Source organism: Manacus candei, unplaced genomic scaffold (assembly GCF_025592945.1).
Source record: "Manacus candei isolate 608988 ecotype Guabito, Panama unplaced genomic scaffold, ASM2559294v1 h1tg000039l, whole genome shotgun sequence".
NCBI lineage: Eukaryota > Metazoa > Chordata > Aves > Passeriformes > Pipridae > Manacus > Manacus candei.
Window position 1 is genome coordinate 1,867,333 of NW_026138087.1, and position 24,171 is coordinate 1,891,503.

Here is a 24,171-nt window from a genome sequence, read left to right on the forward strand (position 1 = left end):
CCCTTGGTTCGTGCAAAGGTGTTTTACACAAGCAAAGTGGGGCTTAAAAGGGCCATTTATGTCAGCAAGGCTTTGCACAGGCAAAGGACAGACCAGCTGGATTAAATTCTATTACAGCTGGTACAAGGCCCCTTACAACATGCCTGGGTCATTTAAAAATTTTAGAAATCATTTAGCTTCAATCATCCCTTCACTAACTGCAGTTAAATGCATGCAGCCATTTGAGGACAGTTCACAAAGCTATTTTTACTCATTTAACTACACCTGTTTGAAAATATAATTTGAAATATGCAACTAATTACAATAATTGCACCTATGATTCATTTTTGCCAGAGAATTTTTGTTTAGAAGTTTCTAATTCACCAGTGCAGCCTTTAGTTCCGTTATGGTTTCAACTCCAAGGAGCTGACATCCCCATCAGTGAGAGGATTTAGGAAAGGCACCATTCTACCCACGTTATAATTAAATTCAGGTTCAGTCCGTGTGGCTGCAGCTTTGGAAGATAATTGTGCACACCTCATTGCTTTTTACTCCTGAGTGCTGCTGTGGTCATTTACCAGGTAATTCCAGAGACAAGGTCTGAATTACCCGAGATTTCATAAAGTTTAAAACATCCACACCTAGCGCGAGGATGCCGGGGCATCGCCTCCCCCGTCCCAGACAGTGAATCCAGCAGTCACAGAAAAGCCCCAAACCCGGGGGAGCAGGTCCCCGGGCAGCGCACGGCTCAGTTCTGTGTACAACAAACATGGCGTCGCCATGGCAACCGCCCCGAAATTCGGTTTTATATAGCAGTGACAAACCCCGCCGCCTTTCCCAAAGTCACCATTTAGCACGGCATTCTCACACCTCACCTCCATGTAACCATTCCGTGCCATTTCTGTGCTCTCACACAGGAATCTGTGTGGGGGCTGTTCCTTTCCTCTGACCAGTCAAACTAATCTGTACCTCCTGCCTCAAGCTTGGAACACACTAGGTGGGATAATTCTGATCTCTTTCAAATCCCTTAGATCTCTTGTCCCCTCCTCCTGCTCACCTTGCCAAGTGTCTCCTCAGGCAGGAGGCAGGAGCCAGCCTGGAGTGAGGCTCCCAGTGGCAGTATGTGGGGTCTGCTGTGCCCACACACCTGGCCAGCTGGGCCAGGGCTCTGTAGCAGAGCTCAGCTCACTAGGTGAGGGGGTAAAGCTCCTTTGGGGAAGGACAGCTCTGGCCCAGTGTAGCCAGGGATTCTGGGAGCAGCCCCGGCCCTGCTCCAGGCTCTGGGAATGCCCTCGAGCACACTGCTCCTGGTAGTGCTGTCCCCCAGCCCAGGTGGATATGAAATAGTGGGAAGCATGTTCCTTCACGTTTCAGCACTGCAGGATGGATCCCTGTCCTGCCATGGCGGGCCCCTGCTGGGCAGTGCCCCCCTGGCAGGGCAATGCACCCCTGGCAGTGCCGTGCCCAAGTGTGTGCCCACCCCAGCCAAGCCTTCCATGCTTCCACAGTGAGGAGCAAACCCCATGTAAACCCAGCTGGGAGGGGAGGGACCTAAACACGCCACATGCTGCTCCTTTTCCACTTGCATCAGTGCAGCTTTTCAGGAGGGGCCACTTCAAGTATTACCCAAGTATTCAAGACCAATTCCTAAATTAAGTGCACGGGCTTCCTTAATTCCAAAGCTCCCAACTTCCATTATCACCTCTACCAGGCCATGTGCAGCCCTGGCCAGCTTTATCCATGCCCTAAACAAGAACCAGATGTTCCCTCTCTCCATAGTTCCTCTCATTTATTCCCCATTCTGAGATTGCCCTCAAGTGTGCTGCTCCCCGCCTGGTAAAAATCTACAGAAACCCAGAAGCTTTGGATAATGAAGCAAACATATTTTTGTGGTGTGGGCAATTTTTTTTTCAGTCTGCTGCTAGTTTTTAAATATAAAGTATAGCATATGTTTAACACAGAACATATGGAAAGAAAGAAAAAGCAAATCTTGAATTCCAAGTATCATATTCTTAGTGGAAAAGACTCTACAGTGTGAAAGTGGTCATTCAGAATGAAACACACCCCCCCCCACTTATTATATATAAATATTTATAAACCTAATTGCGAGTAGGAGAGTTTGCTCAGTCTGGGCAGTGTCCAGGCACACACACACAGGTGAGCCCTCCTTTGAGAGGGACGTGTTTGAGCACCAAGGGTGCTCAGCTCAGGGCACTGCTCAGCCCCTCTGCCAGGAGCTCCTGTGCTCCTCCCTGATGTAGGTTAGGCTGGTAAGGTACATTATTTTTCTTGACAGACTGACACTGCACCGATTTAATTAATTTTTAAGCCAGATAGTTCACTTCTAAATTCTTAGCAGACAGTTCTGTTCCAGTGTAAGAACTCTTCCATTTGTATTTCTGTCTGCTCTTGTATTTTGTACCTGCCTGCGTAGGACACATCGATCCAAACTGTCAGCTGAGAGTATGCACAAACCTTTTTCTTGGGTTCAAGGGAACTGGTCTTAAACCACAAATACAGTAAAGTGAGCTTTTAGTTCACAGTCTTTTACATCCTCAGACCCCACTGGGACCTCAGAGCAGTTCGGTTCTTGGCGCAGGAACGGCTGCAAACGCGCCCCTCTCCCTTTAGTGACGGGGAGAATCCCTGAGAGGCTGTTTCACACCCAAGGTTTTCCAGCAGGTTTTACCCAAGTAGAAGGCAAATAGGTAACCCAGCACGGCCACCCTGCATCCCTCCTGCCTCCAGTGCTCACAGACCCTCAGTGCTCTCTGACAGCCCATGGCACTGCTTGGGCCCCGCCCGGCCCCAGTGGAAACACTGGGCAGTGCAAAGCCCAGCGCTGACCCCAAACTGTTCCCAGACTGCAGCCAATGCTTCTCTCGAGTCCTGGCAGTTTGTCTCTCCTCCAGAACACAAGGATGGGGAGTGCTGATTTGAATGCCACAACAGGTATTTATTTCTCTCTTATTTAGAGAGAAAGCTCCAGAAAGGACTCGGCAGGTCTCCTCAGCAGCAGCAGCAGGGAGAGACCCCAGTGCAGGTCGGTGCTCCCCTGTGCCACCAGTGCCAGCAGCACACAGGCAGCTCCAGGTGCCATCCTTACTGACTCTGCCTCCTTTCCCCTTTTTCTGTTCCCTCTCCTTTTGTGTGCAGTCCCAGATAGCTGCCAGTCACTTGGCCGGGCTGGCTCACAGAAGGTGCAGCAGGCACAGATGGCACTAATGCATAAATGTGATCTAGCAAAGGGATGCCAACACCAACCCCCAACAGGTTCCAAGGAACTGCAGTGCACTTAGAGGGATACAAGGGTTGGCAAGGTGAAAGCTGAGATTTGCAGGAGCTCACTATTCCCAAATCGACAACAGAATCCTACAACAAATGAGCAGATTTATTTATTAACTTAGAAAATGCACTTAATGGCACAATCTCTGGGCATGTGTGTAACAAAGCCTCTCCAAACCCCCCACTCATTATATAAATTATACTGAGCAAAGGAAAGAAGGGAGAAGGGGAAAGGTGGGAACTGAAAACAAGGACAAACCGAGGAGCATGTACCCACTCCTGGGTTTTACGGGAGAGGTCCTAAAGAGAAACACGGGCAGCACAGAGGGGTTGGCAGTCAAAGGATCTGGACAGTGTCTAGAAGTGATGGAGCAAACCCCATAAACACCCTGTCCATCCTCAGCACTCAGAGCACACTAACATCCCAACAAACACACCTTTTTAGTAGTAGCTGGCACTTAGGAAGAATGCACAGGGAAGGGAGTAAATGCAGTGTGACTGTGTCCCCATGGGACACCTCTCCCGCCTGCCAGAGAACAGAATTCCCATAGGCACACCGGTAACAGTGACTTCCAGTGAGCCCAAGGCAGGAATGGAGGGCACCCCAGTGCACACACCTGGAGGCTGCCAGCACGGTGTGTGATGGGCCAGCTGCTGGGGGGTCCAGGAGGAGCCCCTGATGGACACCACACTGTCACCGTACAGATCTCAGTACCGTGAGCCTTACACAGCTGACCGGAAAGGAATTACTCCCGATTTTCCGCAAGGCACATGAGAGCAGAAGCAGAGCCTAAAAATTAACAGAGCTGGTAACTGTTGGCGACCGTGGTACCAGCAGGGGAATTGTAGCAAATACTCTGGTAGTAGGAAATCAGGGACTACTACTGGGGGGCAGGATGTCCAAATATCTGGAAAGTTTGGATTACTAATTCCTTGGCATTCCACCCACAGTCTAACAATGTGCTGAGGGGTCTGTGTGCAGGAAGGAGAGTTTACTCTTGTGGTGCCAGGGGAGCCGACATGGCTGAGGGGTGGGGAACACCCTGGCACCCACGTCCTTCCTGGGCCCACGCTCCATCTCACCAGTGCTGAATTACCCTGGCCACCGGACACAGCTGGGTCACAGTGGCATCTAGAGGGCTGCCACGTGCAGTGTGTGTGCAAAGCAGGGGTCCTGCTGGGCTCTCCTACCGTCTGCAGAGCCAGAGCCAGCTCCAGCTCCAGCTCCAGCTCCAGCCAAGTGGGCACAACCCCAGAGAGCTGCACCCTCCCACCATGCTGCAGCCTTGCTAGTCTTTCTCCTAAGAGACCCGTTAAAACTTAAAACCCTGCCTAGTGCTTCACAGAGATTCACATTTTTCCACAGAACTTACAAAGTGGATTTTTTGTCATTAATAATTGCGTGACAATTATTTTAAAATAATTTCCATAGCATCCTGAATGCCACAGAACGGGGGTGCCCTCTCTTCTTACAAGCCGTTGCCATAAGCCAGTCAGATGCCGTATGATCCACAGGCCAGGATTTGGCTGTGTCATTTCTCTATTACGGGCTCAGAACGTGACCCTGGATGACTTACAGACTTGATGCTGTAGAGCACCTGGGTCTTAAATCTCTGAGCCATCTGAAGAGGACGATGTCTCTTCCGAAAGGCTGAGCTTAGAGAGGTACATCAGGAAAAGGACACTGGGAAGTATTCCTAAAGGAGGGGGATTTTAGGAGAGGCTTGAGTTGGGGTCATGATAGAAGTTTGAGGAGAACGGTTCCTCTTGTCAGTTCCGGTTTATATGTTGCTACCCCTGATTTCAGAGAGGGATAAATTCCATTATTCTCATGGTAGGTGCACAGAAGGGAGGAATGAACAATAGGATGTTTGACTTGTGCTTTAGAGGTTGCTATCCCTAGTAACTGTGTATTTCTGATATTTTTTGCCTTTTTAGATGAAAAAAGCACCAAAGCACCAGGTTTGGATGGTTTCTGGTTTTAATGGGCTTAAAATTGGGCTCTTTTTCTGACTCTACAAGGCTTGAAGTGTGATGCATCTATAGTAGCAGACTATGTTTTTTTTTTCTCCCTAAAAAAGATATAGAGGACCCAAGGTGTCATTTAGGATGCTGACACAAGGACACTTCTTGGCACTAGAGATCAGGCCTGCTGTCAGTGTGGCTGGAGTTCCCCATAACATAAATGAGATCCCCATTCATGGCAAGATTCATCTCAGAAAGTTTTGGAAGAGGTCAAAGAGTCTTCTCTGAGACATATCTCAGAGAAAACCTCTCTCCTGTCCTTCTCCCTCTGCTGCAGCGATGCATATATGGTGCAGGAATGAGGGAAGGGCTCTTGGAGCTTCACCTGGAAATGAGGGTCACAATCCCACCCCTCTGGTTTCCCACAGGAGGAGGGAGCTGTCCCAGGGACAGCTCTGTGTGTCACTCTGGGATGGCAGGAGATGTGTCCTGGTTTTGGTGCCACGTGAGCGAGCGGGTGAGTGCTCACACTGGGCAAGGTGTGCACTGGGACGGTGCCAGGACACAGAGCACCTTCCCTCTGGCAGTTGAACTGGCTCAGTCTGCCTTCCAAGGAGTAATGAGAGCTCCAGGAGAAGAGCCCTCCATTGGCAGGCCGCAAAGGGAAATGAGAACGTGTCCTTCAGGAAAGAGGGGTCAGACCTTGCCAGGCTGGGGGTACTTCCAGGGAGGCTGGGAATGTGCTGGGAATGAGGGAGGCTCACTGCCAAGGATCGAGGAGAGTGTGCAGGGCCCCCGCTCCAAAGGATCTCTGCTAGAGAAATGGGGACTCTCCAGGCCATTTCCACATCCTTTCCTTTTGCATAAGCAATGTTTGCCTTGCATGAGGAAAACAACAAACTCCTGCCCTCTAGAGACAGGAGACCTCCAGCTCTGCTGAATAAAATATCTGCCACAACCTCCTTTTGAAGCAGATGCTACCAACGCAGCCAGTTTTATCCTCCCCCAAGGCCCACTGGCCGGCTCAGCAGCTCGACGCTCTCTCCTCCCAGCCCTGGAAGGCCGGCTCGCAGGAGAGGCAGCCTGTCACAACCACTCTGGGTCAAGGCAGGAGTTTATTTGGAGAACTGCTGAATAAAGCAGTCACAGAAAACTTGGCAAAGGAAAGAAATCCCTCCCTCTGCACTCCCCCAAACCCATCAGGGCAGGACGGCAAATGCCCACACCAAGCCCAGCGCTCGTTCTGTCCCTTCCCTGGCTGCCCGCAGCCTGTGCCGTCACCGCCTGGTCCACCACCGGGTGCTGGGCCCCAGGACACAGGAGGAGAGCAGGTGGATCTCCTGGGGTGCCACAGAAGCCCTGCACCCAGGTCCCACAGGGCTACAGCACTGGTGACATGCACTCTCGAGGTGTGGTGTGCTGGAGCAACTGTGCTGACATGTCCACATGCCCAGTTCCAAAGTAAGTGCTGTTAGTGTGTGGAAAGCTTGCTCTAAGGGCATTTCCTCACAGCTGCCAGCCAATACCCCTGACTCCCCCGGCAGCAGCTCCATCCATGCATTGGGTTCGATACCCCAGCTGCCAACAGCAGTATTTCTCACACACGTGCCTGCCCTGCACCCCTCAGTGTTTGCTCCAAACACACACCTAAATCACAGGCACTGAAAGAAACATCTTTCAACTACCTCTTTGGAACCCGTCCCTGGCAGGATTGGTTTCTCAGCCCATGCTCCAAAATACAGTGTTTATCAGGTGCAGAAAGACAAGAACTATCTTTTAAAACAACTTAGTCCTGTCCTCCTTTTCCTGCCCTTTACTGCCTGCAGCTAAAGTAGACCCAAGGGGTGGAAAGTGGTTGTGAGGTACCTGTAACTGTGCTGGCACCTTGTCCTCACAGCAGCCATTTTTTTGAGGTTCCTTGTGAAACCACAGTTCCTGGACCCCAGGCTCTGTGACCTTTGGAAGATGACCTACAGGACTGTCCGATTGCTGGGAAAGATCGTGAGGTTCACACGCACACACTAAGGAGGCTACATCACACAAATATGAGGAAAATACACAAATTATATGCCTTTCCACTTCGGTTGCTGGTAAAAATTGTTAAAGGGGAAAAAAAATCCTTATTAGGGCCCAAGTAGCACCCCTCACCTGTATTTTGTTCCTTTTTATGATGTGGTTATTTTAGGAGGCCTTTTAGCCCACCCTGCCATGTTCTTGGGGCTCAGAGCTCACCTCAGTTTTGTCAAGGGTGTTTCAGCCAGCAATTCAGGAATTCTGGGGAAAAGCCTCCTCTGGCAGCCCCAGGAATGATGCTGGTAACTGCAGCAGTAACACCAGTTCAGGATCACTCCTGTAAGGGATCATTGCTGATTTATTGTGGGACAAACAGCCCTTCCAGCAGCATGCAGTGCTGTGAGGCAGCTGTCCAGGCACTAAATCCCTACTCCTGCAGCATGGCTCAGGGCTGCCCAGTGGGAGCTCTCCAGGTGCCACCCGCACGGCTGCGGGATGGCAGCACTGGGCAGGGGGTGAACACCAAGCGAGGGTTTCTGCTGTGGGCAGGAACAGGGGACAACTGCCAATGGATTTGCCTGGTATCCAGTAAGTGTGCTGGTGGCAGCACATCTGGGCTGTGTCAGCAGGGTGAAAAGGCAGTTCCAAATGCTCACAATACTCTGAGCTCCCCAGGTCTCTGGGACGAGATATTACTGAATCCTGGGGGACAAAGAGGAAGTGGGAGAGAGATGTCAATTTAAATCCCTGATGGCTGCTCAGAGCTGCACAGGACAGGGTGGGTTAGCAGCCCCTCTCCAAAGTAAACACAGGAATAGCTAGTTTTAAAAATATATATATAGTTCCCTTCAGCTGTACACTCCAGCCTGTCAGTGGGTGTTCAGGGGTCAGGGAGCGTTGTAACAGTGAAATACATCCTGAGCAGAGAAGCCAGGGAAGGAGCACTTGGATTTAATGCCAGAGGAATTTTAATGCCCAGGAGATGGGCAAGGTGACAGCAGCTTCAGGTAATGCTGCTTCTGCCACCTACAGTGTGGGGAGGTCACCGAGGGCCCCGTCGGGCAGCAGGGTCGTGACCCCCGGCCCCGCACAGGCTGTCTGGTTCCACTCTCACCGCCCAAGGCGAGTGCCAGGATTTATCCGGTAAGGAAACAGGACTCTGAGGCTGGTGCTGCCAGGCACTGGCATCAGTGCCCAGCTGGAATCCCTCCTGGCGTTACTCCTTCAGAATTCCCTTTTATTGTCAACAGTGCACACAAGTGTGCAGGTCCAGAGCACATTTGTTATCCCAGTGAGCTCTGTGCTGGGAGGTAAGGATTCTGAAGAGGTCTGGAAAGGATGGAACAGCCTGTTCCCTTGCATTAGTAGAGAGGAAGAGGTGCACACAGGTGTCCTTACTGCAAGGCCTACAGGGAGGAACCCGTTGAGGGTGAGGACCCACAGAAACAACACTGCTGAACACCTGTCTCAGAAGGGACATTATTCCGAAGTCCTCTCCTTCCTCACAGCTCTGTGGGCACTGATCACAGAGCTCACATGTGCCAGATCAATGCCAAATCCCAAAAGGGCACATGCTCTCCATGGGACGCTCGGCAGAGGGAGGAGCACACAAGCCTCAGCAATGGGCAGTGAGGGATCTCAGTTCTCCAAGGTCAGAAGGAGCCAAGCTTTTAGGCCATCAGATATTACAGGGGGTAACAACAACTGTTCTGACAGAACACCACTGCTCCTCTGGGAAAAGCAGTTGTTCTTAGTCCTGAGCCAGATGCTGAACACCTCAGCAGTGCCCAAGGGAACTTTTTTTCATGGATACTACTACGCAGCACATTATAGGAATCCACACACAAGGACAAGTACCTGAGACCAGGTGGAGCAGCTCAGCCTGGATGCTGGCTATGGTCACATCCCATCCCAGATCCAGCCTGCTTTGCCTGCCCTTGTTGAGTTCCTGAGGAATACTAAAGGGGCGTGCAGGGCAGCCTGGGCAGGAGGCAGGCTGGGCTCCAGAGGAGCTTGTGCCGTGTCCCCATGCCCACTGGGATCGTGGGACAGTGACACAGGGCTGCTCACACACAGACACCCCAAGGTGCTCGTCACACCTGCCTCTGAGCTCCAGGCTCAGAGCGGACACCATCCCAAAGGGATCCCTCCTGCCCCATGTGCTTCCAGCACTGCTCCACGGAGCTGTATAGGATCAGAGAGTGACACACAGCTGCTCCTGCAGCCGCCTCTTGGTGCCTTTCATTTTGGGCATTGCCAGCTGAGGCTCTAACCTGGGGTGGGGTGTGAGCACCCACTCCCTGAGATTCTGTGCCCTACGAGGACTCTGCCTTGCTCATCCCATAGCTTACATTCAGAAAAAAAACTCAACAGTTTTAACGAATGGCTTTGATGTAATATGAAAGAATTCCTTCTTAGGTAAAACCCTCTTGCCAGCCATAGATCTCTTTCCTCTTTTACTTTGTTAAACACCCACCACATTCTGACCCTGCAGCACCTGTGGTACATCTGTGAGCGTTTAAGGGTGGATTTTTTCCTCCTAGATCTGGTGCATGGAGACAGCTCTCATATTCCCTACAAAGATCACAGAATGCCTGCATAACTCATTTTTTAATTACTCGAGTCCTAAACCACTAATTTAGCGCAATTTCATACTGACTACATGTTGGTATTGTTAAGGTTTATGATCCAGTGATTTACAAGGCATGGTACGTCTGAACTCAAATTGGTTGGAGTGATGGTTTAATTGAGCACAGGGACACGAGTGTAACAGTAACCACCACACTGGGGGATCATGACAGTCCCACTAGCATGGGAATGCACCGGTGGAACTGGTTACATGAACACACAGGTTTTAATTGTAAAGGCCAAAACCAGACTTATTAAACTATTGTTTGGTAAATAGTGCTTCCACTTAATAAATAGTTCTGTCTCTAAAGATCAGATTAATCAGAAGAAAAAATTAATATTCTGTTTCTAAAAGCTGGTCTCAATAATGACACAGATATTGCTGTATGGGTGGGTTTGGATGCCTTTAGAGGAAAGACTTACATGAGTATGCAGTTTTTTTCTCCACACCAGCTTGCAGAAGACAGTGATGCTGGTCACATCACACCCAGCCCGCGTTTCTAATAAAACCTGCAGTTCATGTTGATCTGGAGTGATAAATCGCTAACAAGTGAACACCAGTCTTTTCTCTCCTGCTGGCCTCAGTTTGTCCATCTAGAATGCACATGGTTGAAATTCCCACTTAAACTGACTGAGTATTTGTTATTACCTGTTACTGACACTGATAGTGTTTGGGGATCTGTTATTTCTTAGGGCTTTGAGGTTCCCCAGCTCAGGGTGTTTTTTCCCTGCCTCTTACATAATTAGGGGTCTGCCTGACCACATTCCTTCTTTCTCTCCTCCCTTCCCCATGAGTCCTGGAGTAAGGAGGCTGAGGGCAGAGACATGGGGAATTAGTGGGGAACCAGAACAGGCATTGTTCATTTAAGGCTCTCCTCTCTCTCCCTCTGCCTGGAACTCGTTCTGGCAGGAAAAACCCTCCAAGCCAGCCCAAACTTCATCTAAATTCATGCACTGGTAATTGTCTTTAAAGAGCAGTGAGAAAGCTACAGACAACAGCAGAAATATTGCATGGCTGGGTAAATTGCAATATTAATTACATCACTGAGTACTACTGCAATTCCCCATTCCCTGTTTCCTGCTGATGTTTTGCAGTCTTGTTCTGCTGTTGTGGCACTACCTTGGCTGTGAACACCTTGCTGTCAGTGGCTCTTTGACATCAGCTCTGTCATCACAAGTGCTTGAATTCACAGCATTTCAGGACTTTGAGCTCCAGAAATACTTTGCTTCTATCTCAGAATTCATTTGATATGCTTATTTAAAAAAACCCAACCCAATAATCATCAGAAGAAGCCCATGGAAAGGCACATAAAGATGCCAGGCCTATTATCCTTTGCCTTTAAAGGAACCTCTTTGTGCTCCTGGTTGATCAGCAACTCCCTGACACGAGGTTGTGGCCATGGGGGAGTCTTGTTCCCCAGGGAACAAGAGACAGGACAAGAGGAAATGGCCTCATGCTGTGCCAGGGGAGGTTCAGGTTGGATACCAGAACAGTGTTTTCATGGAAAGGGGGTCAGACCCCCGTGGTGGAGTCCCCATCCCTGGAGGGTTTTAAAAGTCATGTGGATGTGGCTCTTGGGGACATGGTTTAGTGGTGGCTTTGGCAGTGCTGGGGGAATGGCTGAACTAGGTGACCCTGGAGGACTTTCCCAACCTAAAGAATTCCCTGATTTTTCTCTCTGCACCTCTTCTGCATTTACAACACAGATGGCAGCAGCCAGAAGTTCTTACAATTCCTGTCCCCGTTCATCCACCAGTTTTATATTCCTTAAACAGAAACACAACCATTAGGAAAGCATCAGGAAACCCCTTGATGTTCCATTTGTGCCAGTGGAGACCTGCTGGAGCCATGTCAGATACCTGTGTGCTGTCACCCTCCTTGTTACCCAGTAAAACTGCTGATCAAACTAAATAAATGAAAGGAATATGAAGCCCAGCCCAGAATCTCCCAGGTTTCACAAGAAAGCAGCAATTTTCCCCCAGCCATACATCTTTAAGCAGAAATAAGGATTCAGAGCACAAGCACTGCTGCCTGCTCCAAACCCAGCACCGTCACAGGGCACCATCCTTGACACGTGCCCATGACAAAAGGGAAGGGATCGCTGCTGTGCCAGGGAGCTGCTGTGTGGGAGCACATCCTACTGCAATGCTCCATGATCCGTTGGGAGTTTGGGCATTTAAGTAAGCTCCAAATGGATAAAAAGGGCTCATGACTTAGGCTAGCGAATTGGTTTCATTCAGCAACACCAAAAGCTGTCAGGATTCACCCGGGCCCCTTGATGGGCAAATGGTATCTGCTCAGGTATGGCATGAGAAACCCCTTTTCTTTCTGTGCACAGAGATTTACAGCCCTTAAGGACAGAGTTTACAGATGCAGAGCTGGGGCTAATGCTAATAAAATGCAGTTTCAGATCATCAGCAGCTCCACTAACTAACAGTCACATCTCTCCATGCTCACCGTGTGAGGACCTGGCTCGGGGGGCATCCAGGGGGCAGGATTTGCCTCCCCCGTGCTCTTCCTTTCCCACGGTCAGATGGGTTTAGGTTTGCTCAGTGCAGTTACCCAGAATTTGTGAATTATGCTCACAGAAGACATGGGAGTGTCAAAATGTGTCGCCCATGTCCTCGCATTTGCCTACAGCTGCATTTGTAAGGCAAATGTGGTGCCTCACTCTGGATAATTTCCATTAATTCTTAAAAGGTTTTCATGGGCTTGTTATTTTCTCAAACATCTGAATTTCAATTACAGCCTCCTCCTAGCATGCAGCAGCCTCACTGTGTGTGCTACTCTGCCAGTAACAGCTTCTCTCTTCCCCAGGGCCGCTGTATCAACTTCACCCGAGTTCCCTCTCAGTAGAGGAGGAGAAGCAGATACCAGGAGGAGAGACAGCCACATTGCCACTGTCCTACCCAGCCAAGAGAACCGAGCCCTTCCTCGCATCCCTTGGACCATCATCCAGCCCGAGCTCCGCAGGTTTCTGCATCCCTGCTCCGGCTCCTGCGTGCCGCCCACACGCTGGTGCTCTGCCGGGCAGTGCTGCCGCGTGTGCCTCGCTCCGTGCAACACCAAAGGACAGCGCAGACACCAAAGATGAGAATGCTTTTCTATTTTTGTTATTTGCTGTTTTTTTAAGGATTACAGATTCTCAGGACACAATGTGCTTGTAGCGGAGACGCAGCGTTCCTCAGCTGCGGTGGAGGCACGTGGTATTTACACAGGGACTACTCGCCACAGGCGCAGGATAACAATTCCCACCAGGCTAAGCAGGCGCAGAGCCGAGTGCCTCAGAGCCATGTCAGATCCCCAACCCTCGCCAGCTCCTCCGTCGTGCCTTACGGGAACCTTCTGACTGGAAATCTTGTCACTCTAACACTGAAAAGTGCACACGCATGACAAAATGTAGACAGGATGCCTCGAGGTATCGGTGGCGAGCAAGACTTTGCCCTTTAGTTTTTGAAGACACCTTTCTCTCATTATGCACCCGGGACAGGAAGGAATTACTAGAGCGTTATTCCACGGGAAGACAGCCTGTAAGTAGAGATCTGGAGCTGAGTTGGAGGGACTGATGCTTCAAGACCTTGACACTGTGGCTGGTGGTTTTTTCCCCTTTCCTGCATTCACAGTTCAGTAGTGCATAAAACATCATCATCTATAAACATACCTAGCAGTCGTAGGCTTGTGTATTTTTTTTAGATTAAAAAAAGCAGTAGCCACTAAGCTGGTATCTCAGGGTTTTTTCCCCCCACAAATCTCCAAGGGCTTTTCAGCGTCACAAGCCAGCAACTCTCTTTGCATGAGAATTTCAAAGTTTAATTAATATAATTAAAGGCAACAGCAAGCAGCAGCCTGTGAAGATTTTGCTCATCTTTTTTATGCCTTTTGACATTGAATGACCTATTACTGTATGTGTGTTCCTCGGCGGTGAAGGGGGCGCCAAGCATTGGGTACGATTCCGCAGTGGGAAAGACCTCCTTCCACCAATTTGGAAATTAAATTTATGGGAGTGCCGGCCATCACAAAACATCGACAATGTATGTATTATAATTTTTTAGAAAAACCAGTGTCGTGTCACGTCGACGATGCCAAATTATGTTAGCGTGAGCGGAAACACTGTGGGGGAGGAAGGAGGGAGCAGCTGAAGAAAAAGGCTCAAATGATCCAGTCACTTTCGATACTGTACTTCAGAGGCAGAATGGATATTCGAGTCGAAACCTGACAAAGCGCGCCCGCTTTGATGGGAACTGGTATAGACAATGACCAGTGGCTGGGTCAGTGGGATGTCTCTCTGCGAGCAGGGAGGCTTATCAAATGACACTAAAAATAAGTTCAACAACCATCATGTTGGAGGGGAAAAGGCGAACATTTCACATTTGGTGGGCATGAGTGTGCGCAAGATGGAAAGAGCAATGCGGAGCATCCTGGGCTAATTATCTCCTTTGTGCTCTTCATTGGAATCGCAAGGGACAGAAATAATTCTCTTGGTCCATATCCAAATCCGTGGCACTGCCCAAAGAAGCCTTTACGTATATGCACTCGCTTACATCTTCTGCTTGAGTTTATTTATGTCACTGGTAGCCTCATCAGCAACAACCATGTCTGCACATTAGACTATAAATAAAATTATTATCTGAGTTTCAGTCATTATTTCCTTCTTCTCCTCCCCCGTAACCTCCTGGGTCTGCACAGCTCAGACCTTCATTTTCCAGCTACACAGTCACCCACGGTACCAGACTCCAGAGGCTGCCCCCAGCCCCTGGCCCTGAGTGGCACGGCGGGAAAGCCAGCACGGCCGCGCCCAAGGATCCCGACTCCCCCCAGCCACGGAGACCCTGTTGGACACTGGCTCATGCCGTACGGGGCATCAGCCACGCAACCAGAACCACTGAGTGCCCGCAGGGACGCCCTGGCACTGCCATACCTTGTGGAACTGCAGCTTGGGTGCCACTGGCCCTGGGCTGGGGATGCTTGAGCCCACAGTTCCCAACCACCAAGCCCTTGGCTTAGTTGGAGCCCCTGATTGAACCTCTGTGCGCTGTCCAGCCTAAGGCCAGACCAAGAGCCAACACTAGGCAGGTGTGGCAGGACACAGGTGAGGTTCCTGCACTGCTCCCCACGGTGCTGAGGTGCTACAGGCAGAAGCGCAGAGCTCAGCAGATGCCAAGTTAAGACACTCAGCTCCCTCTTCCTTATCCTCCATTTTCCACGTACACACGACACATTCCAAGGTACTGCTGGAGCGTCCGCTCACGTTCTGAGCTGCATTGGTAAAAGAACATGCAGATGAAGAGGGTTTTTTCCCTCATGTATCTGCTGCTTCTCAAAAAATATTTTTAACCAACATAGCCACAGAAATAGAAATCCACTCATCATCTTTTGTCCTCTCTGTCTATTCATGTTCATCCAAAACTGTGGAATGAGCAGTTCTTCACAGAATGGCGGATACCAAGCAAAACGGGATTTCAGGTCTCTACATGGATTTTCCCTTTTAATTGGCATAGTATCACAGCACATTGCACTTGGCATTTCACAGCAGATAATACCTGAGAGTTTCCTTATTACACAGTGTGGAATAACCGTCACAAATAATTTGGGGGGCAAGAGGCGAAGGGTGATAATTAATTATACTTTAAAATCCACTGATTAAATGACACAAGTGAGACTTCCTTGGCAGGAGGGCTCAGAGTGCCTGAGAACTGCGAGTGGGAGGTTTACCAGAGTATGTTCCTTGCACACTATCAAAGCTTGGTATCTCCTTACAAACAGACCATGTCTCAGTAGCACTGCTGGCACCACTTTTAGGCTGCATAAGAAGAGAAACAGTGTCTTGCAAAAGTAGATGGGCCTGGGAGCAAACCAGCCAATGTTTTACCTAGGGCACGTATGAACCCACTGGCCAACAGATCACACATCTCTCCACCTACCAGAGCATCACCAGCAAGGACAGCAAGTGGGTGAGATACTTTTTTCCCTGAGGAGTCATGTACAAAAAGCCCAGCAATGCCACCAGGCAGCCCTAAGGGCACCCTCTCACCAACGATGCAAGGCAGGACTCATGGGAACAACAAGATCCTCAATATAGCAAGGCTGGGTTTATTTTATATATTTTGATAATAGCAGAAATTACTTGGCTGCAGTTAGTAAGAAATAAAAATGAATTTTTCCATGTTCCCTTTCAGTTTTTTGATTAAACAAGAACTACAGCACATTAGGCATGAATGTGCCAGGTACAACTGGAGAGCTGGGTCAGGCTGATCCCAGGGGAAATGGAAGGGAATTCCTAACCCTAACGCAGGCTCACCCTGCAGGACAGCCTGGGCTGGCCAGTATAAATTCTGGTTGGGATTTTTCCTGCAGGAAATGACTGTGCTACATATGTCTTCTTCTGATTGTCCCTAATGCAACACCACAACTCTGCACTTCACACCCTGCAGTTCATTTTACACACTGTTCACTCGCCCTCATCACACAGGACTGCTCCCACACATGGGTGCAGCCCCACTCCTGGGGGTGCTGGGGCTGGGGTTTAAGGGCAAAGAAAAGGTTATCTTTGACCGCTCTCAGTACATGGCACCTGATGCAGGTCATGTTTGCATCCCTTTCCTGGGATTCTGACAGACTCCCAGGACTCAGATACCTGGCCTCTGCAAAACTCTGTTGACACCTTTAACGTACCCCCTTCCAGTTCAAATCAAGCTGATATACTCAAGCAAAAAAAAAAAAAAGGTGGCAGTTCTAATTAGGGGAGGTTTTAGGTTTTTCCCCTGCACAAGGTAAAGGACTTGGGAATTCTGTGTTCTGTCATTTTAGACCAAACCTCCCTTTCCAGCACTTTTATTGGTCACAATTCAGGCTGCACGGAATGGTGAACAAAACCAGTGCTATCAATGTGGGTTTTTTCCAGGTGGGAAAAAACCAGTCATTGACTGCTGCCTCCTGACTACAGAAGCCTTGCTCTGTTGCAGGACAGGACTTTTTCCCAGTTCACTGGGAAGCAGCGAAGGTGCCATCCCCACCCGCCTTCAGAGTTCAGCTCAGGGAACTACTCCCTTGCCAGAGGAGCCGCTGAGGGGAATTCTAGAAGCTCCACTGTGCAGTACTGGGAGGCAGGACCTGGCTCCGACCCCCCCACCCAGCCATCTAAAATCCACACCCTCAGCAGGATGGGCACAGGTAACCAGGTCACCTGCTGTGGATGCCAAGCTCAGTTGTAGCCAGAACAGTGTCCCAGACCTGACTGCCAAAGAGGTGGGTTTGGCTGTTGTCCCAAGCCAAGAGCCAGAGCTCTGGCCCACAGAGGTGCCCCTGAACAGGACACTAGGCACACGGCCTCAGGTGGCCAAAGAGCTGGCACAGAACTCCCAGGAACAGGCAAAGCAGGGAAAACGTGCTGAGCAGGGACTTCAGAGGCCGCAGCGGCACATTTGCTAATGAGCAGCTTCCGAGTACCTCTTGTGCCATTACAAAATTAATGTCACCATTTCTAGGGAGGGCTTTATTAGACCTGGCATGTACTATTTTATTTCACAAATCTGTTTTGCATTGGCTCAATTAAAATTGTTATATATTTTTGGGTCCTGTGTAGGTGCCATCTGTTTAACAGTGCAAGTGGGTCCTGTGATGCACTTGTAAATTTTGTGCTGCAATAATTTTTTTAATATAATGAAGGATTTTGGATACAAGAAGCTGCCTTTACTTAGTGATTTTTGGTTTTTGGCAGTGAACTTGAAACGGTTCTTCCTGTGTTACAAGGATGGTTCTGCAGCCTATGGAAATTTATTTCCATGTTTGCACTAAAATCGTATTATTTAATTCACACTTATTTTTTTCATTTGCTTGTTCTGCCTGATTTTGCAAATGAGCTTATTTTCTCAAACTGGAAATCAAAGGCATGCTCAGCTGGGGCCTGTGGCTGCTGCCTTCTGGGGAGCTCTGGGATGTGCCAGGAGGGCACAGGGGCCCACCACAACAAACCACACCAACATCTCCGCAGTGGGTCTGGGAACGAATGCACCTTTGGAGGCAAAAATCCCCTCTGCATAGCTGGATGTGCTTTACAGCAGAACCAAATCCAGGAGAAATCTCCTGTGTAACAGAACTCAAACATGGTATTATACTTTGGAGGTTTTTAGCAAAACTCTTAGGTCTACTCTGATGTCACCAGCACTGAAATGCTGTTCCTGACTTACAGTGAATTGCAGCAAAACTCCAAGCCTAACCCCGTTGGTTGGATTTCCTTTAAAAACACCATTTCCCATTCTGTTCAATTCTCTAATACACTGTCAGAGAAAAGCATCTGCAGTGCACCAATCCTGCAGTGTTTGTGGGGTTTCCAGATGTGCTCCACAGTCAGTAGAGGGGTCCCAGATCTCAGCACCCAGTTGCTGTAAGTGGAACTGCCTTGTTCTGTGTGGTGGATCGGGCAGTACCCAAAATTGTCCAGCTCCCTGCAGCACTGCTCAGCAGGACAGTTAGGAAAACCTGTTCCCAACATCACACTGCTTCTAAGCTGCCTTCAGGGACATGGATGTAACCGGAGCACAACTCCAGTGTATTTCAGGATGTCACACAAGACCCAGCCATGGAGAGATTCCTCCCTGACCACCCCCCTTGCTTTAGCAGTGACACAAGTCACACCTTGGCCCTGACACCTGCCCAACCCCCAGCGACACTCTCACTGCCCTGGACAGTCTTCTGGGGGCACAGGGAGACCTGACTGCTCTGACTGTGGCGCTGGAGCAAGGATTTACCCGGGATTTACCACAGCACAGAACCCGCCTGTTTGAGACCCCGCCACGGCGGCAGAGACTGCAGTGGCCCCAGAGCCTTCCCTCCTTCCCAAGGCCTCTCCAGCTATCCACGCACTGTGCAGATCCTCAGGACATCTGTTGGGGCATTGCCAGCCCAGGGATGGATGGTGCCTATTGACAGAGCTGCGAGACGCTGATTCAATTTTGTGTGTTGACCAACCTGTGTGGGGAACACTAATTGCAGCGCACAAGTGATGGGTTCAGCACTGCCTTGTTGGAACGGGGAGGTTGGGCTCCAGGATGCTTCATCTCCCTTTATCTGATTAGGCAAATTAGGAAACAACAGTGTGAAATGCATTATTGTACTAATCTGATGTCCAAAATGTGAATCTCATTAGAGCTCTGGCCTCAATGCTTTTTATGTGGTTTCTCTGTAAGCTGAGGAAGAGCAAGTAGGCCAGAAATAGATATTTTTCAAATTACATTGGAATTGCCCAGTAATAAATATCATATTCTGTACAGGTTTTGGTCCCTGGAACAGCTCCTCATAAAAAGCATCTCTAAGCTTCTGGATAAATCCAGTAGAACATGTGCTAGGAATGGAGAAAACACAGCAGGGAGAGGAGGTTGGAGCGGAGAGGGTGATCCCCTGACCCGAGTTCACTTAGAGCTCTGTGGGGTGAGACCCTGGGAGTGAGGACACTGTGCCTCTCCAGAGGAATGCTCCATGGTCCAGAGAGGAGTTCTGCAAAACTTATCTTGGCAAGGGCGCAAGCTGTGGTGATTTGGGGAGAAGGAGGGACAAAGCAGGACAGAAGTAAGGGTGGGATGAGCCCAGGGACAGCCAGTGCTGTGCTGAAAGGAAGACTGGCTCTGGAGGGCTCTGCTCAGCTCAGCCCATGCCAGGGCTCCCTGTGGAAAACCCTCATGACACCGGGCCCTTCTAGGCAAGGCTGGAATCCAAGGTCACTCTGTAAGACCAGGGAAGAATAAACATACGGTATAAAAGTAAAACAACACGACATTTCACTGCAAAGGCCTCTCTGAGAAAAGCCAGTTCAGGTATCAGTTGGTAAAGGGTCACTTCACAATACAGCCCTTCCAAATTGCAGCTCCAACTCAGAATTAATTATCCTTTCACTGTCTTGGGTTTTCTTTTCTTCTTTGCTTCACATTAAATGCAACTGAAATTATTTTAAAGCAATGATCTTGAACATCATGTCCTTCAGCTGGCCCTGAAAATCCATTTTCTATGGAAAGCCTCCTTTCTTCTGCAAGATTTCTGCGAGTGTATAAAGCTCATCAAGGCTCTGGTTCTCTAGGGGTGTCAGATGCTCGGATAATACCCAGGTGTCTGCCTGCTGGACCAGCTCCAAGGTACTTTATTAGCATGAAGAGGCCAATTTGGAAGCAGTTTAACTCCTTCCGTTCCCAGGGCCCAGCACATGTCCTGCAGAAGCAGCAGGACACCAGGTCATGCTGTGTGCATGGGTGCAAATACAGACTCCATGTCACCACCACCCACTGCCCCATCCCAGGGAAGAAATCCCTGAGACATCTTGTCATCACGGCTGCAAAGACCCCCAGTGATGTCCCATCCATATGAAAACAGAGCAGTTGCACAGATAGCTGAAGAGTACAGCTCCACTGCACACCTGGGGCTCAGCTGTCCCCTAGGTTGCCTTGGAAAATCCCAGTAGATTTTCCCAGAGCCATGCCCTCCCTCACACCAGCGGCAGCATGAGGAGACACAGCGTGGTGCCCGTTTGCCAGGTGGGAAGTGCCCGAGATGTGACATGTGCCTTGGTGTTCCGGGGGCAGGCAGGGACCCCCCAAGATGCCCCTGTCACTGGGCAGGGCCTTGGCTGTGCCAGGGTAGCCCAGTAGGACGAGGGGGACGTCCCTGATCCATCCAAGTACACACAGCATTGACAACAAAGAATGGAGCATGTGAAGATCCTGTCAACACACACTTAAAATAAGAACTGTGAGCAGATGCCCTTGGCTTTCCAGGAACTGCAGGAAACTTCAGCTCCTGGCTTGGAGCTCCAGCAACTTCCCTCAACAATGGCAGACCCACGAGGGGCTGCTGGTGCCTACCAGGACACTGCACCCTGCCCCATCTTGCTGCTGTGTTCACACGCTCTGGATCCCAGCTTTTTAATGTATTTTCTTTAGTTTCCAGCATGCAAAATTGGGCTATGCAAAAGAAAGACAGAAAACCTACAATCTCCAGCCTTAAAAAAAATCAATTCCCACTTTAAAAGCAAAGCAGTCTTTTAAACTGCACAGTGTGTTGCTTCAAAGGTGTGTCAAAGAGCTAAAAATCTGAGCCACCAAGATACATAAGATTTGAACAAATACAATCCCAAAGGCTCTGTTTAAAGTTTTAAAAACCCAAGGTTTAAGCTATTTGTGAGCTGCTTGAGGCCCTTTCTTGGATTAAAGAGGCAAAAGTTTCCTTGAAGTCTGGGGTGATTCCAGGTGGAATTCAGCAGCAGGAGAAGGGTGGCACTTGGAGCCAGCCATGTTCTCCTTCTCCATGCTGTTGAACAGGTCACGGGAAAGGACACGTGCACCTCCCCTCGGAGATGATCTCTGCCTCGGATGTCACTCCATGTCTACGCAACCAAAGAAAACATTCAGTGTTGCCAAAGCATTACACAGTGTGGGAAGGCTGGGAGAGAGCGAAGTTCCTGTAGCTGGGCTCTCAAACGCACTGAGGAAACATGAATTTTGGGAAGAGTGAAAGGAAGTTCAAGCCCTCTGTGGAATGGGGCTCCAGAGCCCACAGCACCTGAGAGGGGAGGAGAGAACAGCCATCAGCTCTGCATCCCAGCTGAAGGGAAAAGCAGTGTCACTGGTCAGAGCCACAAAGAGAAATCAAGAGCCAAAGGAAAGCTCTGCCAATGCTGCTGCAGCGTTTTACCCAACACAGCTCCTTCCATTCCCTTGTCCTCCTGCTCCCCGTGACGCCCCAGTTCTGAAGCAGACGTCTCCTGGGGACATGGGCTGAGCCCAGGGATGGTCCCAACCCTTCCAGAAGGGCCGTCATGTGGGCTGGCGCAGCTTGAACCGCTTGCAGCTTTATCTCCCTGCCAGGACAGGACTGCATGGAGGGTTCCTTGACCAAGACCTGGAAACCTCTCAGGTGAGTTGCTCCAACAAAGCCAATGCTGAGTACATTGATACTGGGAGGTGCTTTCTGCACCCTCACAGAACATCCAGACACTGCGCCAGGACACCTGCTGCTACCTCCGAACAAGGTCAGGTTCCTTCTCCCAGAGCAACCCAAACTGCACTTCCCTCTTCTCTTCAGGAATGAGCCTGTGCCTCTGCTAAACACCCTAGTTAGAGGAACTTCTTCACCCATACAGAGGTGATGAGGACTTTTCCAAGCGGTTGATGTGGCACTAGCTGTATCCAGGGTGACTGATGACACCGGTTGCCTGCCTTCCCCTCCAGCTCTACACACACCCCACAGGGTCAGTTTAAGTGACAAAATCTTTGCAGGACCAATGAGACTCCCCTGTTATTTCTATTTGTTTCCCATTAGGCAGCGGCTTCTTCCAGCAGCTGAAGTTGAAACAGGACTGGCTTCAAAGGTAAACATTTCTCACAGCTTTCTCATCAACTATATTGAATACAGTCATAAAAAAAAGCCCCACAATATTTTCTGTATTTGCTGAAGGATGACGTCCTCCTTGCCTTCAGCGTGTGCCAGATTACTCATAAACCTGGACCATATGCCACCACAATTTACTGATGGGCCCAAGCTGTTTTGGTAGATACAAAATCCGAGGGGATTAGGGAGGCTCGATCTGCGCTGAAAACAGAGCAGCAGCGGTGGGGCAGCTGCTCTCCTTGCTCAGCCTCAATTTAGGTCAGTGGCCAACAGCCCCACACCAGGCCGGGGAGCCAGGGTGCGGGGGCACACGCAGAGGGGATCTGCGTGTGGTGCCTGCTCCTATCAGGGTGCTCACCCTTCCGTGGAACTCGGTACCCAGCCCGTGCCGTGGAGAGGGCCGGGAGCGGGGGAGACCACCTGGTATCTGGAGCCAGGCTGCCAGGCCCAGTGAGGAGCCCTCAGCTCAAAGCCAAGGAGGAGATGCCTCCCCCATGCCATGGTGCCCCCCTGCCTGGCTGTGCACCTCAGGGTGTGGCTCCAGTAGAGCTCCCTGGTGCAGACCCTGCTGGGGTCTGTCCGGAAGGCAGCTGGTGACAGGCAGGTCACCATAGCTGTCGTTTGTGTCCCCCGCCCAGAGAGGGGTCTGCTCATGGGGAGAAGGGAGAGCCCAGCTGGAAGCACTGCCTGCACTGGAAGTCTCTCCTGGTTGGGGATTAGCCAGCCCAGAGGTGCCTGCAGCCAGCCCACCCACGGCCCCCAGCCCAGTACCTTGGCTGCTTCCTCAAGAGGTTGCACTTGCCACTGCACATGGAATGACATAATGGACCTTCTGACTCAGCAAAGCCTATTTAACACCTGGCAGGACAAACAATGCAGCTGCAGCAAGCAGCAACTTATTCAACAGCTTACTAAGAGCACTGGAATCTCTTTCCCCTCCACCTTATCTTTATTTTGCTCTTTTCCTTAGTAAAAACACAAGTACCTCCATCACCTTGAACAAAGCCACTGCCCATCACCCGGGGAATTCCAAAGGACTGCAGAGAGCAGGACAGGGAATGGGGACCAGAGCAGCCAAGCAGCCCACACTGCTCTACACAGAAGGGAAGCACTCCAGACCATGGCTGTGGTTCATGGAATATCAAACCACAGTCATGGGAATCTTCTCTCCAGAATAAGAGAATCCTCTGTGTGTAATTTGGGGCTGTAACTTCTCATCACTTAGAAGACACTCACGATCAACACGGCCCGACTGGATTTCCAGCTGCCAGAGCTTCCTTCCACACAGCACGTTGTACCCCTGCAAGGAGGAGCTACTCTGAGAGATTGCACTGCTCTGCACCACTACCATACATTAGAGCGGCCATTGTAAGTTTAAAGTAAGAGTTCACGATTTTAACTTCCCATGTCTCTTTTGGACAGTTCAAATGCACTAAAACCCTACGGTGCTGTATCTGCCAGGTCCCAGAGGGATGACAGTGCCTGACAACAAGAATCTGGCTCGAGCACTCTGTACCCAGGTCCCTGGGGAGGGTGAGGCCACTGGCTGCCAGCTCCAGCTGTGGGTCTTCCCTCATGGGGACATCCCTTTGTGCCTGCAGGGCTCTGTGCCCCTGAGCCCGGAGTACCCAGTGACAGCTGCCAGGAGGCTGGGCACAAGTGTCTACTGGAAGGGTATGGATGAGCCTTTTTGTGTTTTGTACAGATTTGTCCTCCTCGAGTTTGTCACCGCTGTGTCCCAGAGTGACCGCAGACACCCACAACTTCCCTTCTGGTCAGGGCAGCCGGGACGGAACATGCTGCTCCCTGCTCCACATGCCCAGATGTGCCACACAGATGGGTCTGCAGGGAGGGACAGGGTCTGGCTGGCAACCACTGTTTACAACTCTTATTAAACCCATTCTCCTTTCCTAATTATTATAATAGTT

General features: G+C 50.2%; 1 protein-coding gene across 2 annotated transcripts in view; it reads left to right on the top strand.

Moving 5' to 3' along the window:
- Positions 1-14,508, top strand: part of ANTXR2 (ANTXR cell adhesion molecule 2) — an 83,054-nt gene extending 68,546 nt beyond the window's left edge. For both annotated transcript variants that reach the window (XM_051794479.1, XM_051794481.1), the window contains exon 17: positions 12,689-14,508. In XM_051794479.1, the coding sequence (XP_051650439.1) occupies positions 12,689-12,727 (39 nt within the window). In that variant the 3' untranslated portion in view covers positions 12,728-14,508. The remainder of the gene's footprint in view (positions 1-12,688) is intronic.
- The last annotated feature ends 9,663 nt before the right edge of the window (positions 14,509-24,171 follow it).